The sequence below is a fragment of the Euleptes europaea genome, chromosome 18 (assembly GCF_029931775.1).
Source record: "Euleptes europaea isolate rEulEur1 chromosome 18, rEulEur1.hap1, whole genome shotgun sequence".
Lineage (NCBI taxonomy): Eukaryota > Metazoa > Chordata > Lepidosauria > Squamata > Sphaerodactylidae > Euleptes > Euleptes europaea.
In genome coordinates this window covers 11,632,689-11,653,392 of record NC_079329.1, presented here as the reverse complement: position 1 = coordinate 11,653,392, position 20,704 = coordinate 11,632,689, and the positions used below count along the sequence as shown (strand labels likewise).

The window sequence follows — 20,704 nt, the reverse complement described above, 5'->3', positions numbered from 1 at the left end:
CATTATTTGTAATGTCCTTATTGGCACTAGCCCCTCCCCCCGATGCCCAGAAGACTTGTGCCATTTGGAAGGGTTAATGAAATCATTTTCATAGGTGCAGCGACTGTGGGGTGGAGATGCTGCATTTTTTCCCCCTGAGACAAAATATTTTTGATTGCTGAGGAAATGAGATTTCCCCTGCAGAGGAAGCAATCGCTTGGAGACAAGATTTTCAGAATCCCCCCGTTAGCCTTTGCTGCCACTCAGCTGCCTTGAAGAAATAACGGATGTTGCCCATTTGAGCACAGAATATTATTCGGGATTCCAGATTCTGATCATCCTTGCGCAGACCTTGGCAGATATTCCACATAGGGAAGCTTTGCGCTCCACCCCGTTAATAGTTACCGATAGATCCACTTTCAACTAGTTCTCTAGATTTTCCTCTCCCCTTTTGTAGCTTGAATTAAAAACCAAAAATTCACATGAAGCTGTTTCCAGTTTCTTCTTCTAATCTGCATTGCCCAGTCCAATATTCCGCCAGGATGTGATGGAGCGATCCTTCCTGCTATCTTGGAGCAAGTTATCTTCTCTTGATCATCTGCCTCAGGGTTTATATCTCCCAATTCATACATGTCCTGGAATGGAGTCTCTATTTATTTGTTGGCTTCCAACAAAATACTTAACTGATTTATTAATGATTGTTATACTGTGGTGTTACCATTACTATTGGTGGTGAAAAGTGCTGTCAAGTCGCAACCGTTTCAGGGTGACCCCCTGAAGTTCCGCATAGAATCATAGAGTTCGAAGGGGCCATCTAGTCCAACCCCCTGAGGATGTGCCATTATTTAGACATGCTGGAGCATTTCTGCTTGCATCCCTTGCTCAAATCCCCAATACTGTATTTTGATTATTCGGAGAGAACTGTACGGTATATCCTTGACTTGCAGTAACTGTTTTTAAACTCGCAGTAGCAGTTCTCTGTAAGTAGCCCGTTTTTACAAATAATTGATGGGGGAGTTTGAAAGCTCCATCCCAGTTCTCCCATTTTTCTGCCAGTATAATCCATATACTGATTCTCAGTGCCTCAGCAGTTGTACCCAAAATGTGCAAGTTTCCATGTTTACTGCTTGTTTCCAGTTCATCCTAGTATAAACCAGTCACACTCCGGTGTAGATGCCCTAGTGGGACGTTGTTCTGTTCCCCTTGCTGCTTAACACAGAATCACTTTAGAACAAGTTCTTTCCCCAGTATCAAGTGGTAACAATCCCAAATATCATCCTCCAGTCGTTAGCACCATTCCCGGGGCAGCAAACGCCTCCCAGCATATGCCGTTATAAACCAGCAACACCAAATTATAATCCTGACATGTGTCTTTAATTCTTCTTTCCATAAGCCATTGTTCTTGGGGCAAATTTTACCGTTTGTGTTCCAGGTTAGCCTCCTGATAGATTTTCTGCCTCGAGACTGATAGAGGGATTTCAGAACCGGTACTGATGCCCATGATGTGGCTTTCCTGAGTGCCCCCAAACCCGGGGTATACCTGGATGGGCAGTTGTACGATATAGCTGTCCTTGTAGTCTTCCTAGACCTGAGTAGCCAGGGGAAGGTGTCATGCGCCCAGGTGCCAGGTAGACAGGCAGCCATGGCTCATCTGGAGTGTGGCCGACAACTCGCTGTTTCATCAGCTCCCTGGCCGGAGTGTCCTGGTAACCCCATTTCTGTGGGAAGGTAACAACACAGATGTGGAATCGTTACATGCAACTATGTAATATCAGCCCTGCAACTTGGAAACGCTTAAAAACACTCAAGCGGTTTTTTAAATTAAACAAATGTTTCTAGTCCTCATTGTTGAGAGCAGCGGAGACTGAGAAAGAGGATTAAAGGTTGCAGGTTGGTACTTAAAAGAGACTTTGGTCCCTTTCAAACTGCCCTTATAATCTGTTTGAGCAGCTGGTTGCTAGCGGAGTTTTTTGTGTCAACCGTTTTGGCTCCTGACTGCTAACAGATTTTTTTGGTTACCTTTTTAGACAAAGCTGCTTATGTCCCATTGGCATCCCAGGCCTCAGCAGTTTTTTTTTTTAAATAAAAACAGCTTTCTCCCATTTTCAGTTCTTCCTTGTGCTTCTGAATCGCCGCAGTGTGCTGTTTAAAATGTCTGGCACACTTCCAAAAGGACCACTCACCCCCACCCCGCCTGTTTTTTTTGCAGTGTGTTATTTTTCCGTCTTTTTCAAAAATGTCCTAAGATCAGTGCTATAGCACTAATATATCACCACCATTCGGATGCATTGGGTTGCTATGGTGCTATAGCACTAATCTTAGAACATTTTTTTTAAAGCTGAAAAAGAACACACCAGGAAAAAGGCGGCAGGGAAGGGTGGCGCTGCTTGAAATGGCCAGAACGCTTCATAGATGGCTCATTAACAGATTGAAACCAGCTGTATGAAATGCCCATCCCTGTATCTCTTTACTCGGAATTGGGCCCACAACAGATAACATCCGGTTTAGACTGGTAATCTGAAAGGGGCCTTTGGAAGAGTAGTAGAAAGATAAAAGGGTTGGGGACCATTTGTATTTGATTAACCCCACCAATCTAAACTACATTAAATTGGAGCAGAAACAGCCATGTGCTTTCAAGCTGTCCGTAACCATCAAGGCAAGGGGCTTGTATATAAATATAAATTGGAAGTGTTAGATTCTCCTTGGCCCATAGCAATTGCTGAGCCTGGGGCTGCCTTCTCTAAACCCTATTTTGGAAGCTCTGGAACAGGATTTAAGGGGGCTCGGAGCACATGTAAAGGGCATTTTTGATAGGGTTGCCAACCTCCAGGTAATAGCAGAAGATCTCCTGCTATTACGACTGATCTCCAGCCGATAGAGATCAGTTCACCTGAAGAAAACGGCCGCTTTGGCAATTGGACTCTATGGCCTTGAAGTCCCTCCCCAAACCCCACCCTCCTCAGGCTCCACCCCAAAAACCTCCCGCAGATGGCAAAGAGGAACCTGGCAACCCTAATTTTGGACCATTGCATACATCTACACAGCCGGATTTCAGGACTAGCACTTCTGCGTCAGCATGTTTGGCTTTCAAGAGTTCTTCCACCCAGCCCCTCTCTCTTTAGCACTCAAGCGCCGGCTCTGAGCTTCTGCGTTTGAAGCCAAGTTCTAACGTTTATGGACTCTGCATTCTCTGCAGATTCTCTACAGGCACGACTAGGCGCAATAGACGCAGGAGAAGAGAGTAAATTGGTGGTTGAAAGGAGAGGGAGCAGCAGGGTCGAGGATGTGGGAGGAGCAAAGGAATGTGAAATGCAGAGAACGGGATTAGAGGATCAGCCCCTGAGCAGGCTGGCCGTTTGCTTTCTCTTCTTTCTGGCAGGGCTTCTGTGCCTTTAACAGCTGCCACAAAGGAACAGTGAGAGGCAAAGCCCTGGCTGTTGACTAAGTACCTGCCATACAGGTGCTAAAGGGGGGGGGGGGAAATGAGTGAGCAACTCCAGAAGATAAGGAAAGGAAGCAGCCTCGCTCCTGGTGACCAAATTCTCCCTGCCCGACGTGGGTGTTGCCTTTATCAATATTGACCTAAGGTGATGGTTTACACCTGTTGGCCCAAGGTGGGAGCCAGAGAAGGGAAAGGACTGAGGGTTCTGACAGCCCAGTTTGTTAGGAAACTCCAGACTGGTTAGATTTGGGTCCAATAGCACCTTAGAGAAAGAGCAACCAAAATGATCAGGGGGCTTGAGCACCTGCCCTATGAGGGGCGGTTAAGACGCTTAGGGCTGTTTAGCTTAGAAAGAAGGCAGTTAAGGGGAGATAGGATAGAGGTCTATAAAATTATGCATGGTGTGGAGAGAGTGGACAGGGAGAAGCCCCCCCCCCTCTCTCTCTCTCTCTCTCTCTCTCTCATATAATACCAGAATGTGGTGTCATCTGCTGAAGCTGGAGGGTGAGAGATTCAATACTGAGAAAAGGAAGTAGTTCTTCACACAACTGCCAAGTTAAATTGTGGAACTCCCTGCCCCAGGATGTGGCAATGGCTGCCAACCTGGAATGTTCATGGAGAAGAGGGCGATCCATGGCTACTAGTCAAAATGAATACTAGTCGTGATGCATACCTATTCTCTCCAGGATCAGAGGAGCATGCCTATTATACTAGGTGCTGTGGAACACAGGCAGGATGGTGCTGCTGCAGTCGTCTTGTTTGTGGGCTTCCTGGAGGCACCTGGTTGGCCGCTGTGTGCACAGGCTGCTGGACTTGATGGGCCTGGGTCTGATGCAGCTTGGCTTCTTATGTAGAGACTGACAAGATTTTCAGGGTATGAGCTTATACCGTGAAAATCTTGTTGGTCTTGTGCTACTGGACTTGAATCTAACTTTAATACTGCAGACCAAACCCCGCCCTCCTCAGGCTCTGCCCCCAAAACCTGCAGGTATTTCCCAACCTGGAGCTGGCAACCCTAGCAGGGGAGCTGATCTCATTCAACTGGGAGACCTACAGGCCCCACCTCTAGGTTGGCAGTCCAATACTAGCTAGCCTTACATGCTGCTTTTTCTCAGTCTCACCACCCCACCTGCAATATGAGGATAATACTGGCTTACTTTACAGGATTGTTGTAAATATTACAACAGGATGATAGGTGTGATCACATGGTAAATCTCCACTGAGGGACATTTTCCACTGATCTCCCTAATCCTGCTGTAGATCTCCCCAATAGGGTTGCCAGGTCCCTCTTGGCAACCAGCGGGAGGTTTTTGGGGGCGGAGCCTGAAGAGGGTGGGGTTTGGGGAGGGACTTCAATGCCATAGAGTCCAATTGCCAAAATGGCCATTTTCTCCAGGTGAACTGATCTCTATCAGTTGTAATAGCAGGAGATCTCCAGCTAGTAGCTGGAGGTTGGCAACCCTACTCCCCAACCCATTCATGTTGTTCCATGTTCCCAGTTAATTTCTGGTTTCAACAGGAAGGGGTGGGGAATGAGGAATATGCACACAGATTTACCACAGTGTCCAAACCGATGCATAGGTTGTGCTTTGAACAACTGAAAGCTTTATATAAATGCTAAGTATTTTTCTATTTTCTCGCAGCTGTAGGCTTACAAGATAGCCTTGGGGAAGCGATAATCTCTTTTACTACGCCATAAACCTGTAGTTTAGAAATTAAGATATCAATGTAAGAATTAAATCAATGGTGTATGTCATAAAGTGTAACCTCAGGGATGCACCGCCTACATGAAAATAGTTTTACACAGGGGAATAAAAGTGAACAATTTTTTTTTAGAATTTCCAACCCTAGTTTGCTGTTTGAATTCAGACAGAAGCTTCATTCCTACTGTTTTAGGGTTGCCAGGTCCCCCTTTGCCACTGGCGTGAGGTTTTTTGGAGATCTCCAGCTAGTACCTGGAGGTTGGCAACCCTAACTGTAATTGAGGATGATGGGAAAACAAAAAATGTTGGTTCTTGTAATCACTGGAGCTTATGGGAAAATGCATATTTCCCCCCACAATAATCAGAATTTCTGAGATCTCAAAGTTGGCACAGATAGGAATTTGGTCTTCGTAGCAGCTGGAGTATGTGCAAGGGAACTCTCGGTGCTGTTTCCTATAACATCTGGAATTTATGGAGGGTTTTTTTCTCTTCTAAAAGCAACCAGAATTAATGAGCAAAATATTGTTTGGGTCTCCGTGACCAGAATTTAAAGGAAGGCAAAAATCACCGAGCCTAGGTTTATGGAAAAGCAAAATTTGACCACCTCTTCAAGCCAGGATTAGAACAATATTGAAATTTTAGTTCCTATGGAAACCTAAACTAATAGAGGGATTTCAATTCCCAGGGGAGTCAGAGTTTAAGCTGCAAAACAAGGGGAATTGGTTGAAAATGGGTTGTGTCTTATGAGAAGAAATATTGGGGGTTGGGGAGGAGGAGAGAGTCAGATTTCTTTCTGGAAATCATTACATGCACTTTTCTTCCATGCTGACTGTAATTCCAGGGAGGAGTTCTGTATGGCAGTTCTGAGTGAAAATGATGAGTGCAGAACCAGACGTTACCTTGGCAAAAATGTGTTCGCCAGGTAACCGAACTGCGGGCAAGGAATTTGCAGGGGAACAGTTCTATGGATGGGGGGGGGGTCACGTCTCCTGATTCTCCCCCCCAACACACACACACAACAGCTTTTCTTCTTGATTCAGCTTATTTCCAATCTCAAAATGCTCCTTTTGTATTGTGCCTTTTTATGCCAATAAAGGAATGATAGATTGATTGATTGAATCTCAAAATGCAGCTAGGGGGAAAGCCAGTGGGAAGGGATTATTGTAGAGAAGAAAGCAGGTGGGGTAGAGTTATGAAGCCCCCCACCCATAGTGTTGCCATGTCCCTCTTCGCCACTGGCGGGAGGTTTTTGGGGCGGAGGCTGAGGAGGGTGGGGAGGGGAGGGACTTCAATTCCAAAGAGTCCAATTGCCAAAGCTGCCATTTTCTCCAGGTAAACTGATCTCTATTCGGCTGGAGATCAGTTGTAATAGCAGAAGATCTCTAGCAGCCACCTGGAGGTTGGCAACCCTAAACCCAGGTCACCCTGGTCCATGTGTGACAGGAGTCACAAGTCTGAGGCTTAGGGTTGCCAGGTCCCTCTTCGTCATCGGCGGGAGGTTTTTGGGGTGGAGCGTGAGGACTGCGGGGTTTGGGGAGGGGAGGGACTGAACTGCCATGGAGTCCAATTGCCAAAGCGGCCATTTTCTCCAGGTAAACTGATCTCTATTCGGCTGGAGATCAGTTGTAATAGCAGAAGATCCCCAGCCAGTACATGGAGGTTGGCAACCCTACTGGGGCTCTTTGTGAAGGTAGGAAGTCTTGTGGGGATGACGGGAAACTGGGCACGGGGGAATTCCCAGATGAACTGGACCTCACACGGTTGGGAAGGTCGCTTACCTTTGCTTCTTCGGCTGCATCCATCCCATTATGCCCAAATCCCGTGCTGGATCCAGAGAGTTGGCTGAAACGGCTGAGGTCCCATAGTGACTTGCTAGCCCGGGCCCCTGTGGTCTTGGCTACCGAGAGCCGGGTCCGCTGTACATTCCGGAAGATATCACTGAGAGCGCTGTGCCGTTCTTGGGACCCCTGCGGGGCTCTCCCCGACAAGTCCACGCCCCGCCACGCTCCTAAACGGTTCCGGATGGAGGCCTCGGGCACTGGAGGAGGTAGCACAGGTTCCTCCGCAGTCGCAGGTGAGGCTAATACCAGTTCCCACTCACCGGCGCGACTCTTGGCCACGGGGTGCGGGGCCACGGAGCGCCTCTCGGCAATGCGGTTGGAGGACAGTTGTACCCCGTCCAGGACACTGACGTACGGAGCCGTTTCTGGCCCGTTCGCCATAGGTAGCGGAGGCACATGAGCCACTTGGGGCCGCGGGGGTACCTCTAGGCCTGGCAAGGGACAGGAAGCAGCATACAAGGTCCGGAATTCCCGATCAAACGCTTCTGTCACCTCCCCTGTAAGCCGAGTGACGAGGTGGCGATTCAACCGGGCATCGGTCCACGTGAAGCTGCGGAGAAGAGAGAAGACTTCAACGGTGGATCTTTGGTTTGTGGGGTTTTTTTAACAACAGAACTCATCTTTTTTTGCCTGAGCATGAAAATTGTTTTTCTAAAAAGGAAATCCAAAAAGTGAAAGTGGAGGATCAAAAGATTCTGAAAAATGCAAGCCCCCGTTCACCAGGGATACTGCCGGCCTTTCATCTTCCCTGGGAAGGGCAACATTATTAGTTTTATATTACTTTAACTGTTATGGCTCATCCTAAAGGATTGCTGGTATTACAGTTTAGGATGATGAGAATTCCCCACTCAGCCCCCAGAATTATAGTTCCCAAAGGTCCTTGGAAGAGAGGTAATGACTCCCCACTACCCTATTTGCATTGGTTTGACAGGTAGTGGCTCATTCTTCTATTCTGCCAGGAAATGAACAAGTCATTGGGGGAATGGAAGGGAACACGGCTGCTTGAGAGCTCAGCCAACTTTACTTTCCCCACAGGAGGGGCCCTCGCATGGTAATTATTTTAACATGCCCCATGCAACCACCTGGAAATGTGAAGGACTGAGGAAACCGTAATTCTTGCCTGACTGGGTCAGACAGACTTTGCATTTGTTCCACATTTGTTTATAACCACCTACTATGGGGGCAAGCCATCATTCCAAGTTCAAATCCCAAGCAGCCATGAAGCTCGCTTGGACCAGTTACTATTCTCGTAGCCCAACCGACCTCATAGGGCTGTTGTGAGGATAAAAGGGAGAAGGACCATCCATGATGTCCTGAGGTCCTTGGAGATACGGTGATGTTAAAATAAAACCAATAAATAATCTCTGTCCAAGTGAACACAATTATGATGGGACTGGAAGATGTTAGAAGCACCCATAACAATGCTTTCAGATTTAGATTATGAAGAAGAAGAGTTGGTTTTTATTTGTTGACTTTCTCTACCACTTAAGGAAGAATCAAACCGGCTTACAATCCCCCTCCCACAACAGACACCTTGTGAGGTAGGTGGGGCTTGAATCCAAGTGGGTTTCACTTCAGGGGGGTTTCCCACATCCAGACCTAGTACTAGGGTTGCCAGGTCCCTCTTTGCAACTGGCGGGAGTTTTTTGGGGCGCAGCCCAAGGAGGGTGGGGTTTGGGGAGGGGAGGGCCTTCAACGCCATAGAGTCCAATGGCCAAAGCGGCCATTTTCTCCAGGTGAACTGATCTCTATCGGCTGGAGATGAGTTGTAATAGCAGGAGAGCTCCAGCTACAACCTGGAGGTTGGCAACCCTACCTTGTACTCAAGCCATTACAACGCGCGGGCTTTGCTATATGGCACCCAACACTGAAAATTAAATGAGATACCTAGCAAGAAGACAGGTGGAGAGAAAGAGGATTAACTAAAGCAACCGTTCCTAGCCATTGCTTATCCATCCCATTGTTAATCTGTCTCCGCAAATGGGACTTTGCACTTTTCTTGAGTGCTGTAACTTGAACCCTTTCCCACCTATTCACAATGTTTCTCTAAAGGGTGTTTTCTTGTGCAGTGTTTTTTTTTTTTTTAATGCTACTTCAAATCCTGGTGCGCTTTCCCTTTTGAAATACAAGGGTTATACCACAAGATGCCACATATAATTCTGACCATGTTCGGGATACTTTTGACACTGGGTCTCATATGGTCAGAATTATATGTGGCATCTTGTGGTATAACCCTTGTATTTGAATCTTGTATTTGATGTTATAGATTACATGACTTGTACGTTCGAGGTATCTCGCTAGTTACAATGTTATGTTTATTTGGTTATGCTTATAGGATTTAATAACAACAGAGGCACTACATGTCATTATATGTTGCATCTATCTTTTTTCATAGTAAGAATAATTTTGAAATAATCAGTTAACAAATTGACTTAATAAGCAGGTCATTTGTTTAGCCATTAACGCTGTTTGTTTTTTATTCAAACCTCCAGGTGGTGGCTGGAGATCTCCTGCTTTTACAACTGATCTCCAGCCAATAAAGTTCAGTTCCCCTGGAGAAAATGGCCACTTTGGCAATTAGACTCTATGGCATTGAAGTTCCTCCCCTCCCCCCACCCTCATCAGGCTCCGCCCCAAAAAAACCTACCATAGATCGAGGGGAATTTTCTACTAGCTGTAGATCAAGGGAAATTTTCCTTGGCATTGGCCCATTTTGTTAGAAGGAACGGAACGGGGATTTTCTCTTTAAAACAAGGGACGTTTCTTGGGAAACAAGCAAGTAGCAGTTCAGTTTGTTCATTTTAAAGAGATTTATTTTAAACGTTTCTCTGTTCTGCTCTCAAGTCACTTAAGGTTCTCAAAGCAGCTTAATCACATTTTTAAAATATAAAACTAGGAATCACAGAACCTGAGTTGGGCCCAGGGAACCTGGACTCTACTCTTTAAAAACCCAAAACATGTAGTTTGGCCCTGAGACCAAACACCTGCTTATGAAGAGGAAAAGCCATTAGAGGAGTAGGGTTGCCAACCTCCAAGTTCTGTTCAACAGAACAGTAACAAGAAGAGAGAATCATCTATACTGCTAGAGATTTATTGCTACTGTGACTATCTCCACGTCTCCTAGACGCAAGTTGGCCAAGATACTCGCGAAAGACTTTGTGATTGTAATTTTGATATGCTTGTGATTCAACAACATATATGAGAATACAAGAATTAGAGAATATTTGAACTAACAATAAGTATAGAATTATTGGAAAATACATATGTCTAACTGAAGATATCCAATTGCATGTCATTGATGCTTTATTTTTCTGCTATTTTGGGGATTTGCTAACCTCCAGGTGATGGCTGGCGATCTCCCGCTATTACATTTGATCTCCAACCGATAGAGATCAGTTCCCCTGGAGAAAATAGCCGCTTTTGCCATTGGACTCTATGGCATTGAAGTCCCTCCCCTACCCAAACCCTGCACTCCTCAGGCTCCGCCCCCAAAATCTCCAGGTATTTCCCAACCGGGAGCTGGCATCCCTATAGGGGTGGTTGAGGTGTGGCAGGCAGGAAGGGCTTAAGTATTCCCACTCTCACAATTCCCCCCCAACCCTCTCCCCTGTCCCCCCTCCACCTGTGGAGTTTCAAATGCAAAGCCCTGCAGGAAAGCTACTGGGGCATTTTGGGGTGGGGAAGACCTGAAGCCTTTTCCCACCCCGCCTCTTGTTTCCCCCCTCTCAAGCTCCCCAATCCAGCAGTGCTTTTCCCTCTTCATGAAAGGCTGCCAGGCAACAGCAGCTGCGTAATATATATATATATTTAGGTGAGCTAAGCAAATTGCCTCGAACGAGCTTTCACAGTTAACTCGGAAATCTTCATCATGCTGGATGCTCAAGAACAAAAAATGGTGGTAGTTGGCGAGGAGACAAGACGGAAAAGTTCAAAGTCAGCAGCCATCTTGAAATACAGACATGGAACTGTGGCTTCCGCATGGGGTCCCCCCCATGGAACACAGCATGCCCCACTTTTGGGGGAGCCTCTACTCAACATTGTGCTCATTTTGAGCATGACTAGTGGGGTTCCTAAGGAGGGAAGGCAGCATGGTACAGCCCGATCTCGTCAGATCTCGGATGCTAAGCAAGGTCAGCCCTGGTTAGTATTTGGATGGGAGACCACCAAGGAAGTCCAGGGTTGCTGTGCAGAGGAAGGCACTGGCAAACACCTCTGTTAGTCTCTTGCCATGAAAACCCCAAAAAGGGGTCGCCATAAGTCGGCTGCGACTTGACGGCACTTTACACACACACACAGTGGGGTTCCTCACTAGTCCTCAAGTCTTCCTTTAAATTGGATCAAAGGACAACCTCCTTTGATACTAGGGTTGCCAACCTCCAGGTAGTAGCTGGAGATCTCCTGCTAGTACAACTGATCTCCAGCCACAACGGTTGCCATCTCCAGGCTGGGAAAGAACTGGCGATTTTGCGGGTGGGTCCTGAGGAGGCCGGGGTTTGGAGAAGGGAGGGACCTCAATGCCATAGAGTCCAATTGTCAAAGCGGCCATTTTCTCCAGGGGAACTGATCTCGGTCACCAGGAGATCAGTTGTAATAGCGGGAGATCTCCGGCCTCCACCTGAAGGTTGGCAACCCTAGTTGCCAGGCTTCAAGGAGGGGGGGCTCGACCCATCTCTAATTACATCTGTGCTTCTGCAGGGAAGAAGGGGTGGGACAGGGGAATTCCCTCTTCACTGCCACCTTACTCCTACTTCTGCAGCAGGGGTTGCTCCCCCACCCCACCCCTGCATATGAAAATCAGCCTTAAGTTGCTTCCATACAGGCATTTTGCTCTACTATGCTTTTCAAAGTGAAGCAATGGTTGTTGTTGTTTTTAAGGTTAGATGGTGGTGGATACAAAACAGACTTCAAAAGGCGGATCTGGGGAAATCTGACCCTTCCTGCCCCCACAGAATCCACCCAGACTGCAATCTTTCCCAAAACGTTGCAGCAAAGCAGGTTTGGGAAAGTTCGGAGAAAAGCTGGGGGAAACGCGGAGGCGCAAGAATGCATCACAATGCTGTGGGGAAGCGGGTTGGTGGTGGTGAAATTTCCAACAGCATTGAGGAGGAGGGAAGTGCCATCAAGTCACAGCCCAATTTATGGCAACCCCATAGGCTTCTCAAGGTAAGGGACAAACCGAGGTGGTTTGCTATTGCCTGTCTCTCCATAGCAACCATGGACTTCCTTGGTGGTCTCCCATCCAAGTACTAACCAGGGTCAACCCTGCTTAGCTTCCAAGGTCTGGCAACTTCGGGCTAGCCTGTTCACCTCAACAGTAACGTGTACTAGAAAGGGACTAAGGTATACTTGGTGAGCAAATTAGGTTGGTTGTGTAATAGTGGTGGTTGCACCAGTAATATTTTAATGCCTATTTTGCCATTTTAGCATGTAAAAGTTGTTCGGATATATTTTATGTAGGCTGGAGGGAAATTTTGTTCCAGCAGAGGACATTCATAAGCTTGTGGAGGGAAATCTGATGAATGAAATCTATGAACGTGTCAATACTGGCTTGAATGATTATGCAGGCTAAGTGGAATCCTTTTGCTTGGTTACGATTTCCTTTGTGGTGGTGGAAAGCGCTGTCAAGTTGCAGATGATTTCCTTTAAGTACATTCAATTAGAAGATTGTTTGCGGGAGGGGTGCTTGATTTAGGTTAAAGGTTTATTTGTCTCAAGCGCCAAGTCCTGCTAAAGAATCAAATGTTTCTTGTGCTCACCTGTCTGAAGAAGAAAAAAACCTTCTCCAAAATCTGGTCTGATGCCCATACGACCCTCAACCTCATAGCTATCTACTGGCAAAATGATTATCAGATACACACGGATGTATCTCTTGAGGCCTCTCTCTGCTCCAAAATCTCATAGGCCATTTATGCATGGTCAATTTTGATGCTCGCTCACAGCTCTTTTTTAAAATGCGACTTTAAAAATGCCTATTCGTGGTCTCGACGCAAAAGGAGAAATTCCACCCCCCCTCGCCTGCTCTTTTGTTCCTGTTTGCATCGCCATTAGCACAAGCATAGCTAACACGCCGCTATTGTTTTGCACGGTTCCTTCAGGGGATTCTTCTCGGCTATGGCGGAACCAACACAAAAGGCCACGTTACAGAGGCTCTTAAGTAACGCGAAGCAGGTATGCGCCAGCTTTGCAGTTACTTTCAAAATGAGGGTTCAGTGTGAAAAAATTCAAAAAAATATGCGAGGCACTTCAGCCTGGAACGCGCAACTAATTACCATGCAAAAATGGCCGTCGTTTTTAAAAAGCAGGGGACCTTCCTCACCCAACGAACGGCATAAAATTCAGTCGGACCCTTGCCAAATTCAGACATCACGCCAAGAGGCACAAAGACCTGCTCTGAGCCCGGAACACAGTAACTACGCAGCTGGGAGGGTGGAGGAGAGACCTGCGGCGAAAACACTGTGGAGCAGAGATCTGGAATGACTGGGGTCTGTATGAATCACTGCCTCGGCAAAGCACTGAGGAGAAATTGTGCCCGAACTTGGGAGACAGCAGAGGTGGCATTGTTCCACACAGCAATCTGCTGTAGCCGCCGCAGGGAACAAACTGTGATGTCTTAATGGACACAGAGGCCCAGCCGTAAACATGGGTCCTACGTGTTCTGGACGAATCATTCTGCGAATTAAAACTCCTGGGGAGTTGTTTGTGTTTTGGTGTGTGTGCGTGTCTTTTTGGAGAGGTGGGAAGAATCTTTAAAAAGTGTTGCGGCAGGGTTTTTTTTTTTTTTTTGGTTAATAATTCATCCGAGAGAGCCGAGACGTGTAATTGTTCTTCGCTCGGCGCCTAGGGACAGCTGCTTCTGGAACATACGATCACACCATAGACACAAGGATTTTCGCTTTTTAGAAAAGGAGGTTAGGCCTTTATTGATTGAGGCTCAGAAAAAAACCCCCAGCAGAAGCACACCCGCAGAGAGAAGCTGGAAGAAGAGGGAGGGGGCTGTCAGAGCCTGGCCTGTGTTGCACATGTCCCCTTGGCAGCAATTGGTGACCAGGCTGTAGGTGACCCCCATATAGGAGACGGGCTGCTCCTTGCCGCAGTTGATGGAACGAGTGCAGCCTTTGTTTCTGATCAGCGACACGCCTGTGGCAGCCCCTTGGCCGTCGAAGCAATCTTCGTCATCTCCGCAAACCATTTTGGTGCTGGGACACTTTTTCGAGGAGGTGATTTCGCAGAAGTAGCATTCCTTAGACAAGACGGGGGGCAGCAGGCCAGTCAGAAGGCAGAAGACGCCGATGAAGACGGGATGTTTCATCGCTCGGTTAAGATGAGATGGAACGGCGCCTGGCTTCTTCTCTTGGATTTTACAGTTTAGTGTTGTGGAAATGTAGGGGGTTGGGACAACCTTAAACCCCTCTTTCCCAGCTGAGACTTCCACAGACCTTCTATGTATTTGACTGTTTTGTGGCTTCTGAGACTTCAGGCACAAATGGTCGGTTTTGCTTTTCAAAATGGATCTTCTTGGGTTCCTTATCACAGATTGTTCTCAATTGGTGGCCACAGATTTCCTTAACTTCAGAACTTTTCTATTTAGTACCTTGGATCTAAACTTCTTGGTCCTCCAAAGAATGCTCGTAACTGGGGGATTTAGATTACCCGTAACTCTCTGTGTTTGCAGAACCTGGTTGTAGCAATTTAACCGGTTTCCTTAGTCACAAAATCCACTTTCTTATATGTCATTAACTTCCCCCAAATCTATAGGAACTTCAACCAGATTGAGGATGCTAGATGCTGGAAGCGAGCCAGAACATCCACTTAATCTCTGCTTCTCAAGGAGTAGCTTTTCCAGAAGCAAATTACAGTGCCAATTTTAGGCCTTCCAGTTCCAGAAACATGGGACCTAGCTGTTGGATTCACAGCTGAGACGTCTTCCAAACTAGCTGGACTTCAAGTGGAAATATTTGATTGATCTGCATGGACTACCCAGAAAGCCAGCATGAACCGTGTTCCTTTTGCTTCAGTATCTCCAGACTGGAGTGATAAAACCTGGTCGATTCAGTACACGGCGTTCCAAAACCAGGTCCAAACTCTTGGATTTGGGCTCTTTTGTCCCAGTGGTTTCAGAAGAAAGTGTGTTGCCCTGACGAGCACCCTTCCGTCTTGCAACGATCACCCACTTCAGGGATACAATGATCCTCTAGCAGCAGCCCAGTGGAATTTGATGTGACCTGAACAATGTCATCACAATGAGTGCCAAAGGTGGATTCCATTCAGTACTTCCAGTTTAAGTCTCTTGAGGTCCTTGACATCACCTTGCTGATGTCACAGAAGAAATAAAAAAAAAAAACATGGTGATGTCATACAAAGAAATAGATTTTTAAAGATTTGTGGTTGGAAGCAAGATACTAGGGCCACTAGGTACTGAGGGAAATTAGGTAACATATTGGGTTCAGGGGGGGGGGAAGGTAAAGGTCCCCTGTGCAAGCATTCCTGACCCATGAGGTGACGTCACATCCCGACGTTTACTAGGCAGACTTTGCTTACGGGGCTGTTTGCCAGTGCCTTCCCCAGTCATCTTCCCTTTACCCCCAGCAAGCTGGGTCCTCATTTTACCAACCTCGGAAGTATGGAAGGCTGAGTCAACCTTGAGCTGGCTACTTACCTATGTAAAAAAAGACATGGACACATGAAAGCTGCCTTATACTGAACCAGACCCTCGGTCCGTCAAAGTCAGTATTGTCTACTCAGACCAGCAGCTGCTCTCCAGGGTCTCAGGCAGGGGTTTATCACATCACTTACTTGCCTATTCCCTTTAACTGGAGATGCCAGGGATTGAACCTGGGACCTTCTGCATGCCGAGCAGAGGCTCTACCACTGAGCCAGCATCCAGAAAATGCAGGGAAAACACACAGAAACATGCGGGGAGAACAAGGCAACCTCTGATGGTCGGAAAATGCAAGCATAATCAAAGCAAAGCCCCGAAATAGTCGGTGGGTTGACTATGAGGAAAGAGCCATGCATAAATGGCCATGGCATCCCCCAAGAAGGCTTTCAGGGCAAGTGAGAAGCAGAGATGGTTTGCTTTTTTTTTAATAGGATTTTTATTGACAGAAAAAGAAAACAATTTTTAACAACAAAAAGAAATTACAGAAAGAAATTAAACAATTAAAAGTAAAAAAGTCCCCTTCCCTCCCCTGTGATATGTGCCCCCCCCCCCATTGTGACTTCCGGAGAAATACCTCTTAACTTTATATCATCCACTATATATTTGGTTTCTCTTTATTACAATATTTTATTTACAACTCTTTCACAATCTTCGTAAAATCAATCTTTGTCGTGTTAGCCCAGTGTACAAAGGCCTTAAGCCAATCTCTTTTAAACTCTTCTGCATCATTTTCATGTAGACTATTAGTTAATTTGGCCATTTGTACAAAATATAATACTTTATCTCTCCAATCCTTTAAAAGGAGCCTAGTTTCTCCCTTCCAGGTTTTAGCCATTATTATTCTTGCAGCAACAAAGCTATAGTGACAGATCGTCTTATCTGATTTCTCCATTTCTTGTGGTAATAGGCCTATTAGGCAGGATTCTGGTTTCCATGTTATGTTCCCATAAATCAACTTGTGCAGAGGTGGTTTGCCACTGCCTTCCTCTGTAGAACCTTCCTTGGTGGCCTCCCAACCAAGCACCGACCCTGCTTAGCTTCCAAGATCCAATGAGATTGGGCTATATCATGCCGCCTTCCCTCTGGTAACAGTTTAGCTGCTTGTAATTATAGAATGAGGACAGAGAGATCAGGAATGGAGTCCCATAGCATGGATATGCCATGTGATGCATTTACACCACGACGAAAATGGAGGGGAGGCCTGCAACCCTCCAGGCCAGTTCTAGAGGGGCATTGGCCAAGGCTTACCCACTGGGTACCTTTAAGCAAGGACAGGACATGCAATCCAAGAATGTCCCCTTCCAGCTCTGACCTATGTGTGCACAAAGTGAGAATGGTGGTATTATTGGAGCATTGGCTGTAGGCATGCTGACTTTTCAAGTGGCTTTTTAGCCGCATGCCTTTAACAACCATTTGCCTGACAGCAGTTCCGCATTGCCTGCTGGTTCTTGCAGATCATGAAGTGCCTATAAACTTCATTTATGGGAAAACATATATATTCTTTCACATGTATGTACCCTCATAGCTTTATAAGGTGCTATGCTCAGGTATAGAGCATAGCATCAGGCACATATATATTCTGCACACACATGGAAGCTTTGGGAACGTTGGCATCCACAACTATAAGAAGCCAACAGATTACATACTTGCCTGGTACGGGCTTTCCCCAGTAGATAAAAACAGTGTCTTACCTTCACTGTTAGGAATGTGGATCACAAGACCAAGTGCTTGCTTAGAGACAGCCTCGGGCAATATCTATAGGCTATTCTAATGAGATATTGGAGTAGACACCCAATGTGCATTGAATCGACGCAATTGTAATGCCCCTGACCAGAAGTGATAAAGGTTCTTGCAATCCTTTGTTCAAGTGTGTGAATTGTCCTGCGCTCTGGGCAGTTTTCACCCGGTATGTATATTGGGTCCAATAAACAACTGCTTTAAACTTTCAACCTCCTACTGTGTTATTGTCATTGGGAATTAATACGATAACACAGGCATTTCAATCAAAGGTACAAGATTAGACCCTGGCAAATGCCTGCTCTTGCTGCCTTCTGAAGCCGGCCCTGCCTCTGTGCCTGTTGTCCCAATTGGAGCAGGCAAGAGCTGCCCTTACCTGTAGCTGCCAGTGATGGCTACTTCTCCATCAGCCAGTACAAATTTCTCCTTCAACGACCCCGTAACCTGCTTCTGGTGTCTGCTTTGGAAGACGCAGCCCTGGAGGACTCGGACTCTCAGCTTCTAGAAAGGGGGTGAAGGATGCAGAATCAAACCCGGTTCTCCAGAATGGAGTCCACCACTCCTAACCACTACACCACACTGGCTCTCTTTTTTGCTTTTTTAAAAACGCCTATATGGGGGGAAAGGCACATCTCCAGAACAAAAGGGGCTAGGAACATTTAAAGTCACATAAAACGAACACTGGGAATCCAGAGAATTCGACTAACTTCTTTCAAACATTATACCAACATAATATTCATTTACTTTTTTTTTAAATACCGGAATAGCCCTGATAGCCTGGGGCAAGGGGTGGCAGCTGCTGAGAGACCGGGGCAGTGAAACCTGCCATGCGGAAGCCCTGTTATCACTGCACTACATCAATAGGTGCAGCAGTAATGGGGAAACTACCCAGGTGAGGGTTGACTGAATTCACCCAGGGCTGAGCTATAGTTTCCTCCAGTGCAGGGGCATCTGCTCAGAATGGAAGTCCCACTCCCCACAAATTCACCTCCGTGTAGCGGACATTGAGGCACATTTTCTCAGCCATTGCGAGGAAGGCGTCGAGATGCCGTCTGCTGAGTATGACGTAAACAGGGACTCGGCGCCTGACTGCAGCATCGTACAGATCCGAGAGGATGTCGGGGTCCGTGAAAACATCCATGACTATGGCGATTACCTGAAGAATGCACAGTTTGGTTTGTGTGGGCAGATGTAGGCAAACGATCTGGATTCGTGCCCTTAGCATGAGATAAACATCAGCAAACAGAAGAGCCACATCCAGCCAGGGGAATTATGCAAACCCAGTGAGTGTATGCACACATTTACCCGATCTGCATCTTGTGTACTGGCTGAGCAAATTTGTTTGGCTTTGGTTCACTGACCTTTCAGTTGCTTTCTGGGTAAGCGAGGGTGCTGACCCTCCCCTGAGCTGTGCTGTCTTTTCTTTGGTGGTGGGAGGGGGGAGACTGTGCCACCTGAATGGGAAATTTGTTGTTCCAAACATCGGGACTACAAACCACAATGGGGTGAAATTGGCCTGCCCAGGCTTACTCTGAGAGCAGCAGAAAAGCTTGAGCAGTTTAGGATCTGGACTGGGGGCAGGGAGAATGGGACAAAGCCATAAGTTTGCTATGAGTCTCAGATGGCCTACGTTGTTGTTTCTGCACCATACCTGCTCAACCTGTATAATAAATAATAGCAAAAATACCCCAAATCTCCACTCTTCTCCCTTAGACAGAAAATTCTCCTGGAAGAGGGGCGATTTGAAAGAGAGAGTTTTGTTGGAAATTATCCACATATTTCCCAACACTGGGGATGCATACATCTTGCCCTCTTCACTAAATCTCTACCTTTAGTTTCATATCTTCCTGCTCATTAGGGTTGCCAACCTCCAGGTACTAGCTAGAGATCTCCAGCTATTACAACTGATCTCCAGCTGATAGAGATCAGTTCCCCTGGAGAAAATGGCCGCTTTGGCAATTGGACTCTATGGCATCGAAGCCCCTCCCCTCCTCAAGCCCCACCCTCCTCAGGCTCCACCCCAGAAACCTCCCGCCAGTGGCAAAGAAGGACCTGGCAGCCCTACTGCTCATAAGGCTAGGAACATTCTGTTTCACTTTTGTTTTTTATAAACCTACACATACCCTCCTCCATACCTTGTTAGCTTGCTGGAGACATCTGCGCACCACCTCCTTGATGTGCGGCGCTCCGTCGCCTGGGGGATGGGTGTAGACCTCTGCCCGGGAAATCCCTTTCCAGGCCCCGTCCTCCGGCCATCCCAGCTCCAGGTCTGGGGTGGGCTCATCTGATCGTCCAGGCCAATAGCTGAGACTCGAACCTTGGTCCCCACGGTTGTTCCTCCCTGCTCCGCCCGGCGGAGGAACCTGTGAGTCTTCTGCGGTCGTGGCCTCCTTCAGTTCTTGCTGCTCTGCGTCTGACAGGAAGGGACGCAGCTTTTCCTGGGAGAGGCATTCGTTAAACGCCGCCTTTCCCTTAGCAAACAGGGCTTCGAGGGCCAGCCGTTGGCCCTCACAGTAATAAAATTCAGGATTCGATTCGGTTACTTTGGCATAAGGTTCTTCGCTTTCCAGGCAGCGGACCTGGGAGCCGGCCATGTCCTTTGGGAATGGGGCATAGAATTATACTGACCCCACGACTACACCTCTGTAATTGCGGGAGGCTTTTCCTACCTTTTTGTTTTGCAGCCAGGGCTACAGAAGGAATTCTGCCTTGCTCACAGCAACGTTACTTCCTTAAACCTGAAAAACTTTCCCTAAACCTAAAAAACATCCCTAAAATCCAATGTAGATTGGTGGAAACAAGTGCTTTACTATATATCTATCTCACTCTATCCCCCTTTCCTAACCTTGTACTTCGACTCCAAGGATGTGGCACAGTTATCAGTTGGCTTGCTACTTCACTTTATACCTAGCCCTTAAGTATAACCCTTGCTGTATTCAGGTGAACTCAGATCTTCATCATCCGCCTCAGATCCTCTTCCAAAACCACTTCCTTTTATGGATAATTGAAGCTCCTGATTGGTTTCTAATACATAGATGGGGTACAGTGCGTGGGTTCCTCCCTCGTTCTGAGGACCCCAACAGAGTCATCTCTGCTTCCTAATTGGTTATAGTCTGTTTCCTAATCCTAAATTGAGATTATAAGAATCATACAGGAGGTTTGTTTTTATCTATGCTGAAAGAGGCCTTAGAGACCCAAAATCTCATTCATAAATCAGAGCCGGTGAGTCATCCCATAATCTACGTACTAATTTGATTTTCAAAACACCTCTCTAATCCTATGCACAGAATCTATACCCAAGTTCATCTGTATCCTGTCTGCTTGAAAGAGACGTGCTTGAAAT

The 20,704-nt window shown here is 46.8% G+C and overlaps 2 protein-coding genes across 2 annotated transcripts; both read right to left on the bottom strand.

The window, feature by feature from the left end:
- Window positions 1-1,457: 1,457 nt before the first annotated feature.
- Window positions 1,458-19,955, bottom strand: FAM83E (family with sequence similarity 83 member E). Its single transcript, XM_056863064.1, has 5 exons — window positions 19,497-19,955; window positions 18,350-18,517; window positions 17,738-17,862; window positions 6,903-7,515; window positions 1,458-1,697 (listed from the first exon to the last, which is right to left on the bottom strand). The coding sequence occupies exons 1-5, from the start codon at window positions 19,953-19,955 to the stop codon at window positions 1,458-1,460; spliced, it is 1,605 nt and encodes a 534-aa protein (XP_056719042.1).
- SPACA4 (sperm acrosome associated 4) lies at window positions 13,897-14,274 on the bottom strand. The gene has a single exon (XM_056863558.1). It carries the CDS (start codon window positions 14,272-14,274, stop codon window positions 13,897-13,899), a length of 378 nt encoding a protein of 125 aa, XP_056719536.1.
- Window positions 19,956-20,704: the final 749 nt, after the last annotated feature.

Excerpts from the sequence above, each read along its gene's own strand:
- SPACA4 (XM_056863558.1), bottom strand. The coding sequence starts at position 14,274 with ATGAAACATCCCGTCTTCATCGGCGTCTTCTGCCTTCTGACTGGCCTG.
- FAM83E (XM_056863064.1), bottom strand. The coding sequence starts at position 19,955 with ATGGCCGGCTCCCAGGTCCGCTGCCTGGAAAGCGAAGAACCTTATGCC. Across the intron at positions 18,518-19,496 it reads GTCTCCAGCAAGCTAACAAG|GTAATCGCCATAGTCATGGA; the intron begins GTATGGAGGAGG and ends TGCATTCTTCAG. Across the intron at positions 1,698-6,902 it reads ATGCAGCCGAAGAAGCAAAG|AAATGGGGTTACCAGGACAC; the intron begins GTAAGCGACCTT and ends ACCTTCCCACAG.